The 12,718-nt window shown below is 35.3% G+C and overlaps 1 protein-coding gene across 1 annotated transcript in view; it reads left to right on the top strand.

Moving 5' to 3' along the window:
- Nucleotides 1-12,718, top strand: part of SYNE1 (spectrin repeat containing nuclear envelope protein 1) — a 422,354-nt gene that overhangs the window by 160,725 nt on the left and 248,911 nt on the right. Inside the window, exons 33-38 of the mRNA XM_063096991.1 lie at nucleotides 3,150-3,300; nucleotides 6,514-6,741; nucleotides 7,139-7,237; nucleotides 8,713-8,900; nucleotides 9,376-9,499; nucleotides 12,161-12,327. Coding sequence (XP_062953061.1) covers nucleotides 3,150-3,300; nucleotides 6,514-6,741; nucleotides 7,139-7,237; nucleotides 8,713-8,900; nucleotides 9,376-9,499; nucleotides 12,161-12,327 — 957 coding nt within the window. The remainder of the gene's footprint in view (nucleotides 1-3,149; nucleotides 3,301-6,513; nucleotides 6,742-7,138; nucleotides 7,238-8,712; nucleotides 8,901-9,375; nucleotides 9,500-12,160; nucleotides 12,328-12,718) is intronic.

Here is a 12,718-nt window from a genome sequence, read left to right as displayed (position 1 = left end):
CACAGATCAAAAATATATAAGGGGTGTGGTTTTTACATATTAAACTGATTATATTAGTGAGAAAGCCATATCTATTCAATCCTGTGGCCTTTGTAGAAGGAATCTCAAAAAAGAACCAATATTGAAAACAATTTTTTTTTTTTACTGTATTATTCTGTTGTCACCAGTTAAAGGAAAAGGGAGATATTTTGTTAGTGTAGATTCTAGGCCTAAAGACACATCACATAGACCAAATGTCTGCAACTTGAAGAAGCTCGTGCAGCTTGTTTACACAGTGCCTCAGTATTCAAATTGTCACTGATCGATATGCTATTTCCAGAAATTAACATCAAGAATCTATTTTATTTTTAAACATTTAATGTTTGTTTATCCAAAAAGAAAGAAATAACAGTTTGGCCTATTGATATCCTATTATTCTAAGGTACTTCAAAAAGTTCTTGGAGAAATAGAATTGAAGGGTAATATGAATCTTTCCATGAACTTTAAAAAAATTTTTTTTAATTTTATTTTAATTTATCAATATACAATGTAGTTGATTTTCATGTCCCTTTACCAATTCCTCCTTCCCTCCCTTCCCCCTCCCCCCCATCAACATCATATCTGTTCACTTGACTTAACAAGTTCAAGGAATTGTTGTGATTGTTGTATCTTCTTCCCCCCACCCTATGTCTGTTTGTTTGTATATTTATTTATTTATTTTTATTAGCTTCCACAAATAGGGAGAGCATGTGGTATTTTTCTATGCCTGGCTTATTTCACTTAATATAATTTTCTCTAAGTCCATCCATATTGCTGAGAATGGTACTATTTCATTTTTTTTTTTTTTTTTTTTACAGCGGAGTAGCGTAGATATACCACAGTTTCCTTATCCACTCATCCAATGATGGGCATTTAGGCTGCTTACAACTCTTGGCTATTGTAAATAGAGCTGCAATAAACATGAGAGTACAGGTATCCCTTCGACATGATGATTTCTATTCTTCTGGGTATATACCCAGCAGTGGAATATCTGGGTCATATGGTAGATCTATCTGTAATTGTTTGAGGAACTTCCATACCGTTTTCCATAAAGGCTGCACCATTTTGCAGTCCCGCCAAGAGTGTATGAGGGTTCCTGTTTCTCCGCATCCTCAACAGCATTTATCATTCTCAGTCTTTTGGATATTAGCCATCCTAACTGGAGTGAGATGGTATCTCAAAGTGGTTTTGATTTGCATTTCCCGAATGCTGCATGATGTTGAGCATTTTTTCATGTGTCTGTCGGCCATTCGTGTACTTTCTTTTGAGAAATGCTTATTCAGCTCCTTTGCCCCCTTTTTAATTGGGTTACTTGTTTTTTTTGCTGTGAAGTTGTTTGAATTCCTTGTATATTCTGGATATTAATCTTTGTCAGATGTATATTTTGCAAATATTTTCTCCCACTCTGTTGGATGTCTTCTTGCTGTTAATTATTTCTTTTGCTGTGCAGAAGCTTTTTAGTTTGATATAATCCCATTTGTTTACTTTTCCTTTGGTTGCTTGTGCTTTTGGGGTTGTATTCATAAAGTCTGTGCCCAATCCTACTTCCTGAAGTGTTCCCCCTATGTTTTCTTTAAAGAGTTTTATTGTTTCAGGATGTATACTTAATTCTTTAATCCATTTAGAGTTGATTTTGGTATATGGTGAGAGGTATGGATCTAGTTTCATTGTCCTACATATGAATGTCCAATTCCTGAATTTTTTGAAGTCCCTTTATATGGACAATAAAAATAAGAAAATTCGGAGGGGATAAATGTATGTGGATGTGGTCAATACTTCTCAAAATAATATGGCTAAGCATTTCTATTTTTAAAGTTACTTAATGGCAAATCAATAACACATAGTATTGACATATTATTATTAAGAAACAGGACATAATTTCTAAGATGGATTTTAAAAGGTAAAATTTGTTTTTAATACTATTAACACCTTGGAATTAACATTTTACATTTGCCTAAACTTCCAATTTTGATAAATTTTGACTTGAAACATTGTACATTGCAGAGGAGATCTCAAAAAAGAACCAAATTTAAAACAAATTATGACTCGAAACTTTGAGGAATTTATATTAAATATTCTTCATCAAGTTATGGAAATAATAAAACTTAGAGTTTATCAGAAAGGAAGCTATTGCTATTAAGAATATCCATTTGAATTTTTATTTTATTTATAAACTTGCAATATAGCATAGCTTGCATTACCTGTACTGCTGAGAGAATTAGGCACATCCAGGGTATAAATTTGAGATTGCAATACTATTTAATTTGACAATCAGTGATGGGTGATGCCATTGTATTTTTCTTGACGTCTTCAAGTGCCTTTTGGTATAGAGGGACATTCTTTTTTTTTTTTTTTTTTAACCCAAGGACTTACCAGTTCAATGATATACTGTTAGTTTCTTAGTCTTTTTCTAAACTCAAAGCCATATTCATCTGGTTATATATACATAGCTAATACAAACTGGGAATCTGTAGTTGAAATTTTTTTCACTAGATTTATTACAAATAAAACTTAAGTTGTCTAAAAGCAGTTAGGGTGCTCATGCACAAGAGTTTATAAGTCTTTTGGAATCAAGACCATAGGACATCTATTACAAATGTCAGGCTTAGCTCTAATGATAGAAACAGTTCTCACCTGGCAACACGGGTTTCAGATCATGAGCTCTGTCTTTAAGGATCTTTCAGTAAAAGCATCACTGTAGTGTCTTTACTCTAAGACCAAAAGGACCATGCCCATGAAAATAGCACTATTAAAAAATTGTGTGCATTGGAACGTATTCTGGCATAGTTTATTAAAATATGTCCTGGTAACATTGATTACATTCTGAGTTTAATTAGATTGTGCCTGGATTCAAACTCCTTCGGACCCAGCAATATTTTGTTCGAAGCACAGTTCCATACATAACATACCATAAATGCTGCCTTATTAAATATTCATTCTCAGTGGAGATAGGAAGACGTGAGGCCTGACAAACTTAGATCAAATGTGCATTTTTTTTTTCTGTTCAAATAGTTTCAACTTTGAAGTGGTCACAAATGTCTTCACTCTTTTCACCTGGTAATTTTTTTTTAAAATGTGTTGTTCTCTATTTAAAATGCTGTATTTTATTTACTTAATTTGGTTAATTTTAGTATTAAAACCATGGAAATGGTGAAAAACAAGTGGGATCATTTTGGCAGTAATTTTGAGACCCTGTCCATCTGGATAACTGAGAAGGAAAAAGAACTCAAAGCCTTGGAAACTTCGTCATCTGCCATGGACATGCAAATCAGCCAAATCAAGGTGACCTGCTCACACGTTATATTTATAATCCATGTCTAGCTTTAAAAATTCCTTTCTTATATTTCTCCAAATGCTGTTTGGTCCCAGGACAAATCTTCCCCTGCTATGAGACTCTGTGAAAACTAAATTCACACAAAATGCCAAGCTAAGAGATCTCTATTGATACTGGGCAATACTTTATAGATGGAATTATGTATTAATATTGTCTGACTTGTGCATTCAAAGTCAATATTGTGTGCAATATCATTAAAATATTTTTATGGTTACATTATTCTTTTCCTTGATTTTGAATTAACCACAATGGAGTGCTCCGTTGATTCATTTATACCACACGAAATATATTCATCATCTACAACTGTACTTTATAAAAACCATCCCAAACTTCTATCTCAAGTATTAGTAGTACTTAACCTCACCAACCACAATTTGTTTAGATGAGGCGATCAGACCTGTTGCTTTAACGTTTTCATTTATGACCTTGGGACAGGGACGAGGATGCTCTGATATTCTTTATCTCTCCCAGTTTTAAAATAACCATGTGGACAGACTAATGTCATCCACTTCATTCAAACAGTTTAAGAAAAAACAGTTGGTAGAAATGAGCTTGAAGTGTTCCTCTCTTTGTTTATTTCATACAATTTTACACCACACATTTTCAAAATTCTGACTCTTCTTTTTATATCTCAGCTCAGTTTTGGGGAGGGAATTGGAAAACCCTTTGCCATTTCATTCAATTAAATATAGCAAAATAAATACCAAGGTGAGGAAACATTTCACACCATGACTCAGAAGGAGATATTACCATGTGCAGGGTGGGAGGTGTGATGCTGCTTAGCTAAGATTACACGCGGTGCAGATCCTGGCTGACATCACTCGTCTTTGGCAATCAAGAATACGTGGAGTGTGGTATACACTGTCTGCTCTGTCTTCTGTGGTATACGAGGGAAAATAGGTACCAAGCCATTAAAGAATATTCATGAAATAGTTTTAATCTTTAAAACTGTTTTCAGAGTTGTCATTTAATCATTTTTACTAAATTCTAAGAAAAAAAGAATAACACATTTAAAGAGTTTTGTCTGAAAAATGTCCCCTTTCAAAAATTAACATATACTTTATAACTCATTTATTCTTTCTAGTTTATTTACTGTTATTTTAACCTTTATTCCAGGATTTCTGAAATATAAGGGGTACTTCAAAAAGTTCATAAAAGATTTGTATCATCTTTTAATTCTACTTTTCCATGAACTTTTTTGAAGCACCTTCACATATCAAGGATCAAACGTCACCTCATTGTTACCCTTCAGGAAAAAAAGAGATTACATATTTTATTTTTAAATATATTTTCAGTTGTGGATTTCCATGCCTTTACACTAGAAATACATTTTAATATGTCCAATATGTCCTTTTGAAAGCTATCTAAAAACATCTGAAATGAATACAAATACCAGGACACAGATACTTGCTAGAAATAAACAAAGACAGAGTAGAATACACTGTCCGGTGAAATTTGGTCTAATAGGCTTATGTTTTATTTCCAAACAGAAGACTATATCATAGGAAATATTAAAAATACGACGATACTGTCATAGTGTTCTCACTTTAGAACAATTTTAGGATTAACATTAATGAAGCATTCGCTTTGCTGTGAAGATAAAACCTCAACCCATTTTTGTTCATTGTTACATGCTATTTCAAATGACTGATTCCTTATTCCTAATTGATAATTGATAAATGCTGATAGCACATGCTAGGTTCCTTTTCTATCTTCTCTTGGATGGAATATTTTTAACCAAAATCCAACAATATTATCATATGCTTGGTATTTATGAATCTGTTGAAGACATGTATTACTCTAAGAACTAAAAACTTTGTTCTTAACTAAGATTGTTTGACCACTGATATGTTCACGTACCTGGAACAATTAAGCACATGGTAGACACTCAATATAGAGTTGTTGAATTTATGAGTATTTTCTCTAAAAAGGTGTGATCTTAAAAACAGCAAAATAAAGGCTGTATTAATGCTCAAACAACAAATATCTTTCAGAAATACCACTATAGTTCCACATATAAAAAATAAAGATACGTAAGTGATGTGTGCCTGACAATCTGATGTAAATTGTTTCTTTTTGTCTCATCCAGACAGAAGTTATCTCTGACTATGTTGTTTCATCTGGACAGAAGTTGCAAATTTATTTTTTTCTGGGGTACCAGTATTTTCTACTTAAAGTATTTGAAACTCAGACTTGTCTGAACTTTTAGCATTAATTTAATTGAATTAAATTACATCGTTTGGAATATTTATAATGGCCCTTTTTCTCAGAAAAAAATAATTTTTATTTTCGTATATCTAAAGAAGCCTCTGTGATTAGGAGACACACTCCCCCCCCCCATGCACATATAAGCACACATATCCTTAGTAGCTATCAGTACTTATCATGAGTTGGCTAACATATGAAATGTCCTTTCTGCCCCAAATTGAAATTATGGTATGTAAGCTTTTTACTGTAGAGCACACAGCTAATGAGTAAAGCAGTGGAGTCCCCGGGTCAGTAGCAGCAGTATCCCCTAGGAATTTGTTAGAAAATTAAAAATCTTGGGCTCCACCTTAGACTTAGTGAGCCTGAATCCCTGAGGATGGGGGCCAGTGATCCTAATGCATTATAAATTTGGAAACCACTGGCATGAAGAATAGATAATGAGTTTGAACCGATTGGTTTCAGGTAGAAATGCAATCAGAAAACCTTATAGTTTAGTAAAGTATAAAAAACTCAACTAGATTTTAGAAAAACTAAATGAATGTCAATATTAGCATTCCTATGAGTTACTGGAACACATTTCTTCCCCAAATCAGTTGATTAAAATGCTTGATTGAAAGGATAAGCAGATAATTGTACCTTCAGTGATACTGTAAGAATTCCAGGGATATCGTCTTGCTTACTTCACTGCAAACAGAAGTAGCTATTTCTCTTTATTCTCTATCCAGTAAGCACAACCCCCATCAGTTTGTGTTTTGCAGACATTGTCTGCCTATCTATCTTCCCCAGATGAGGTCAGAAAACGTGTGTTTGTTCATAGCTGCTCTCTAACCATCCAAGTATGTTGAAATGTCAGTTAAGGGAATTTTCCTGGTCTCTCTCTGCAGATAATTACATCATTTAAAGAAGGCAAGCTTGCTCACCTACATTGTTGTTTTTCTTGTTTTAAATGTTAGGTCACAATTCAGGAAATAGAAAGTAAGACCAGCAGCATTACAGAATTAGAAGAAGCAGCTCAATCTTTTGCTCAATTTATTACCACTGGAGAATCTGCTCGAATCAAAGCCAAGTTGACACAAATAAGAAGATACTGGGAAGAGCTCCGAGAGCATGCACAGTGTCTGCAAGTAACAATCTTGGGACATTTATCTCAGCAGCAAAAGTTTGAAGAGAATCTTAAAAAGGTAAGAATTGGTTCATGCATTCTTAAGTTTCATATTTCACTTTGCATTTATAGGGAAATGCAATAAATACTGCACAGATAATGGAACAAGAAAAAGAAAATTTTATAATCATTTTCCAGGCTATCAATTATGACTAAATTTATAATTATTTATATGGTACATTTCTGGGGTGAATATAAGAATGTCATTATACAATGTGTTCAGATAGTCATTACAGGTTAATATCTTTCAAATAATGGATGACACTGATTTTATATTTTTATATTTTTTTAAAATGTATTTTATCTTCACATTGAAAGTTATGTGTAAAAGGTAGGTATGCTGCTTTCTTAATAATCTGTTTAGGTTTAATGTTTATATTTCCCATCATTATTTTTATGTTTCACCAATGTTTTAGCTCCAACAATCTGTGTCTGGATTTGAAGATAAACTTGCAGATCCAATTAAAATATGTCCTTCAGCTACAGAAACATTCAAAGTTCTCCAAGAACATATGGTAAGAGTAGGTTTCAACATTTCTACTCATTTATCAACTCAAAAATTTGATATTTCCTGCTTGAAAAGAAAACGGAGTAAATATTTTTATGAGAATTAAAATTGGAAAGATTTTTATGCTAGTTGAGGAATTCTATAGGTCAAATGTACTCACTTCATATAACACAAGCAACGTAGTATGCAAATAAGTTTTCATTAAAAAAGTATATTACAGGAGTAGTCACTTAAAATATATTTCTCTCTTTTATTTACAGCATGTAATATTTTCAGATTATAGCTCTAATGAACCCTTTTGCAATCCTTATTAAAAATTAAATGTGCAAGAAAAACACGTATGTGCACAGCAGATTTCAGGTTTTAACCCACTTCACTCAGATGTGCAAAGACTGTGTTCTCACTGACTTGTTTCCAAGGACTGGCTTTTTTGATTTGGCTTCTGAACTGATCATTGCGAGTTTTTCACAAGGCGAAAAACAGATGGCTTCAGCAGAATCTAACGGGAGGAGCCAAGAGGAGAATCATGCACAAAGAAATACTAAAAAGAAACGTGTTAATTAAAAAGCAAAAATATAAATACTATCCCTATTGCCTGTGTGTGTGTGCATATATGTACACAAATTCAGGGAAAGGGAGCACAGTGACAGGAAGCAAATGATTGACACATCTGGAAAGGGGAGTGGGACTTACGTTGTTGGAATATTTATAATGACAATGCATTTTTGTGTTACTTATGTGATTTTTAAAAAAATACCAAAAAAAGGGGGGGAAGCAAGGCAACAATTTGATGAAGCTATTTTAGTAGACAACTAACAATAGAATACCAGAGAGGATAACATTCTATTTTTTTGTAATATTTAGATTTCCTAAAGCTAGTTGTTTTTCTCCGTCTTAATTTTCTTTTTTTTTTTTTTCCGTCTTAATTTTCTAATCTGTAAAATGGGAGTAATGAAAGAACACACCTCTTAGATTTCTTCTGAAGGTTAAATGAGTTAATACATGCAATGTGCGTAACACAGCACCTGCCCCATTCTGAGGCAACTTCTCGTTATTAGTATCACTGATTCCTGCAGCAGCTCTTTCAGCCGTAACTTTTTATGTATAATTTTATAGAGATTATAGCATGTTACATGTAGCTTTTATAAACAATGAATGGGGTTTTTAAATACATATTTAGCATAAAATGGATACTAGTTTTCACAAATTATCTAATCATAAGGGAAAGTTGAAATTATTCAGAAATACAGCAGAACTTTCTTACCTGAGGAAAGTCTCTCCATTCTCATTTTTGATTTCTGGATTCCTGTTTTTCCCCATTTTCACCATGTCTTGCTGGAAATTACGGGCAAAGTCATTTTTTAGTACCACTGCTGTTTATTGTGACTGAGGCAAAATATTTTGTGATGAAGAGTCTCAAAGAAAAACAGAGGTCTTGCTCAATCCTGTGCTTTCATCGGATTCCTTTTGTGCTCTCCTTAGGATCTCTGTCAGGGCCTGGAGTCCCTGAGTGGCTCAGTCACTGCCTTGGCAGCCAGTGCCCGGAAGGTCGTCAGCAGAGAACCCTGTGTTCAGGAGGCCTTGGCTCTACAGCAGCAATACGAGATGGCACTGAGTAGGGCCAAAGAGAGACAGACCGTGCTGGAGAATCTGCTGGCGCACTGGCAGAGGTGAGCAGCATTGGTTCTGTGAGTTATCAACACTATTAAATAGGAAATTCTGGACTGACTCTTCTTTAAGCAATGGGGAATGATGATCCCAGATGTAAAATATGTGAACTCACGTGTCTACTATGGGAAGATGCCGGTCTTCATTATGAGATAAAGATCCCTGAGAGTGGAGAAGGATATATGAGGACCCTTCAAAAAGTTCATGAAAAATAGAATTAAAAGATAATACGGATCTTTCTATAAACATTTCGAAGTACTCTTGTGTATATCCTTACATGTAACCCAGAAAGAAACACGTGTGCAAGTACACAGGCGAAAACGAAAGGACTGATTTTCATCCCTGCACATCTAAGAGTAAAATGACCAACATTGTACTGTATATGATGGTTTGTGTTGAACCCTCCAATTTCAGGAAGGTTTAGTTTTGCAGCATGATAATTTTGGATGAATTTCTTTCTTTTTATGCTTTCTTCAGGCTAGAAAAAGAACTGTCATCCTTTGTGACCTGGTTAGAGCGGTGTGAAGCTATGGCTGGTGCCCCAGAAGGGGACATCTCTGCAGACAGAGTCAAAGTGGAGGGTGAACTTCAGTTAACACAGGCAAGTGCAAGGAAGGGTGAGGAAAGAAATGAAGTGCTCTTTGTTACAGTCGCATTATTATTTTATTTTATTTTATTTTTTAATATTTTATTTTATTTTATTTTGTCGATATACAATGTGGTTGATTATTGTAGCCAATTACCGAAACCTCCCTCCCATCTCCCTTTCCCCGCTCCCTCCCAACAATGTCCTTTCTGTTTGCTTGTCGTATCAACTTCAAGGAATTGTAGTTGTTATGTCTTCTTCCCCACCCCGGTTTTTTTTATGTGTGAATTTATTTATTTATTTTTAGCTCCCACCAATAAGTGAGAACATGTGGTATTTCTCTTTCTGTGCCTGACTTGTTTCACTTAATATAATTCTCTCTAGGTCCATCCATGTCGTTGCAAGTGGCAGTATTTCATTCTTTTTTATAGCAGAGTAGTATTCCATTGTGTAGATATATCACAGTTTCCATATCCACTCATCTGATGATGGATATTTGGGCTGGTTCCAACTCTTAGTGATTGTAAACAGTGCTGCGATGAACATTGGTGAACAGGTATACCTTCGACTTGATGATTTCCATTCCTCTGGGTATATTCCCAGCAGTGGGATAGCTGGGTCATATGGTAGATCTATCTGTAATTGTTTGAGGAACCTCCATACCATTTTCCATAGAGGCTGCACCATTTTGCAGTCCCACCAACAATGTATGAGAGTTCCTTTTCCTCTGCAATCTCGCCAGCATTTATCATTCAGAGTCGTTTGGATTTTAGCCATCCTAACTGGGGTGAGATGGTATCTCAGTGTGGTTTTCATTTGCATTTCCTGAATGCTGAGTGATGTTGAGCATTTTTTTCATATGTCTGTTGGCCATTTGTATATCTTCCTTAGAGAAATGCCTACTTAGCTCATTTGCCCATTTTTTAATTGGGTTGTTTGTTTTTTTCTTGTAAAGTTGTTTGAGTTCCTTTTATATTCTGGATATTAATCCTTTGTCAGATGTATATTTTGCAAATATTTTGTCCCACTCTGTTGGTTGTCTTTTAACTCTGTTAATTGTTTCTTTTGCTGTGCAGAAGCTTTTTAGTTTGATATAATCCCATTTGTTTATTTTTCCTTTCGTTGCCCGTGCTTTTGGGGTCATATTCATGAAGTCTGTGTCCAGTCCTACTTCCTGAAGTGTTTCTCCTATGTTTTCTTTAAGAAGTTTTATTGTTTCAGGGTGTATATTTAATTCTTTAGTCCATTTTGAGTTGACTTTAGTGTATGGTGAAAGGAAATAAATAAAATAAACCTCTACGCCACTTAAGTTTTTGCTTTGATTTTGTGATCTCTGAAGCATCATTTGATGTCAAGGTATCCTGAAAAGAAGAGAACGACCCTCACCTGAAGTAGAAAGTCATGATGAGAAGAAATTTGTGATGATGCCTTTCTAGTTTATGCAACACTAATACTCTGCATTAATCTTCCAAAAAGTCCCTTCTCAGAAACCTACAGTGACTGTTACCTGCCCTGAGCATAAAAGGCAGGCACAGTCTGGTTCTTACCTTCTTACAGACCTGTGGGAAGGGTTTCCAGAGGGGAAGTCACAGCTCCTTTCCTTAAACATGTCAAGGCATAGACACAAAGCTGTCTGGGTATGTACAACTGTGCTGCTCCGTTTCTCTTGATGGCAAGTGCTCTGCGAGCTGGAGGACCAAGAGAGGCTGCAGGCATCTGCTGCTCCTGCATCTAGCACCTCAGCCACCAAGCTGCCTCGCCCCCAGGGGCCAGACGTGCCTTGTTCATTCCCACCTCCTGGCCTTGCCCCTGTGCTCCTTTTTTCCTTTCTCCTACTCAAAATAAGCCCCAGTTCTACTTGTGGTCTAGCTGTCATCATAGGCTGTGTGCTCCTTCCTCTCATACCTGTAGCAGTTTTGCTTGTATGGCACGTGTGGCCTCACGAGGAAGGGAAAGGAAGCATCTTGATAAACATTTGATCTGTGCCTTATGTACGTCTGTCATCTTACTGAACACCATTTTATGTTGTTACCTATCTATATGAGTGTTTACCTATTATCACCTTCTAGATAGAAACCACTTCATCTATGTGCCTCTCACAGCACCCAAGAGATCCATTGCCTGATTCAATTTGGAAAATAAGTCATTGTGCTGTGTGAAATTAAAAGGAAGAGCCCTTAAGTTCCCCAGTTTGGCCTAATACAAGGGTACTTCAAAAAGTTCCTGGAAAGATTTGTATATCTTCCAATTCTATTTCTCCACAGACTTTGGAGTACCCTCAGATAGTCTCTCAGCAGAGAGAGACCATGTTCTAGGCAACTAGAATTGCATCTCTGTTATTGTTTGATGTGTTGGTTCTCTTCGGCAATAATTTTCTTCGATTCTCTCTACACTGTTTCTTCATCCTGATGAAATTCTACAGCTTCTAAATTTGCTTAACTTTGTAACTCAGACTCTGGAAAACTCATTCAGGTTTCAGTAGCATATAAAAAATTGCATTAAAAGTTAAATGGATCCATTTGTAAGTCAAGTAATAAAAATTCTCTTCAGCCTGTCTCCGATGGCCTCCACTTTTGCAAGAATGCAAAACCTTCAGGTGACAGCCACGTGTGTCAGAAGATCCTTCCTGTCCCATCATGTTGGGAGGAGGTCTGTAACGTGTTCTGTTTTTCTCAGGCTCTGCAAAGTGAAGTTGTAGCCCAGGCCTCATTCTACAGCAGCCTTTTGCAATCGAAAGAATCACTGTTCTCAGTGGCTTCCAAAGATGACATGAGAATGATGAAACTACATTTGCAGCAGCTGGATGAGAGATGGAGAGATTTACCACAGATAATTAACAGAAGGTTGGTTCTAAAAAAAGTCAAATACTGTTCATTTGTTTTTAAATGTTGAGCATATAAATTAAGAAAGCATAGTTTCGTTTACTTTTATTTAACTCAGCTATTTGGAGGATAATTACAGAAGGGAAGAAAACTACTTTATCTGTCACTTTTTAAATCGAGGTCCTCAAAAATGAGCATTTCTGATAAACCTCAACTCACAATTTTGGTCTCACGATCAGGGAAAATGATTAAACCAGTTGAAATATATTGAAAAGAGTTTGGCTGCTAATGTTTGTATTATTTATTGCCTGAGCTGTTTGTGTACAAGAGAAAAAATGGTAACTAAAAATTTGTTTCATATGATATTTCTCAAACAGAGGCATTTTGTATACATAAGCTATTCCATTTCATT

Source organism: Cynocephalus volans, chromosome 5 (assembly GCF_027409185.1).
Source record: "Cynocephalus volans isolate mCynVol1 chromosome 5, mCynVol1.pri, whole genome shotgun sequence".
NCBI classification, from domain to species: Eukaryota; Metazoa; Chordata; class Mammalia; order Dermoptera; family Cynocephalidae; genus Cynocephalus; species Cynocephalus volans.
The sequence above is the reverse complement of the archived record's forward strand: the minus strand, read 5'-3'. Positions and strand labels throughout refer to the sequence as shown.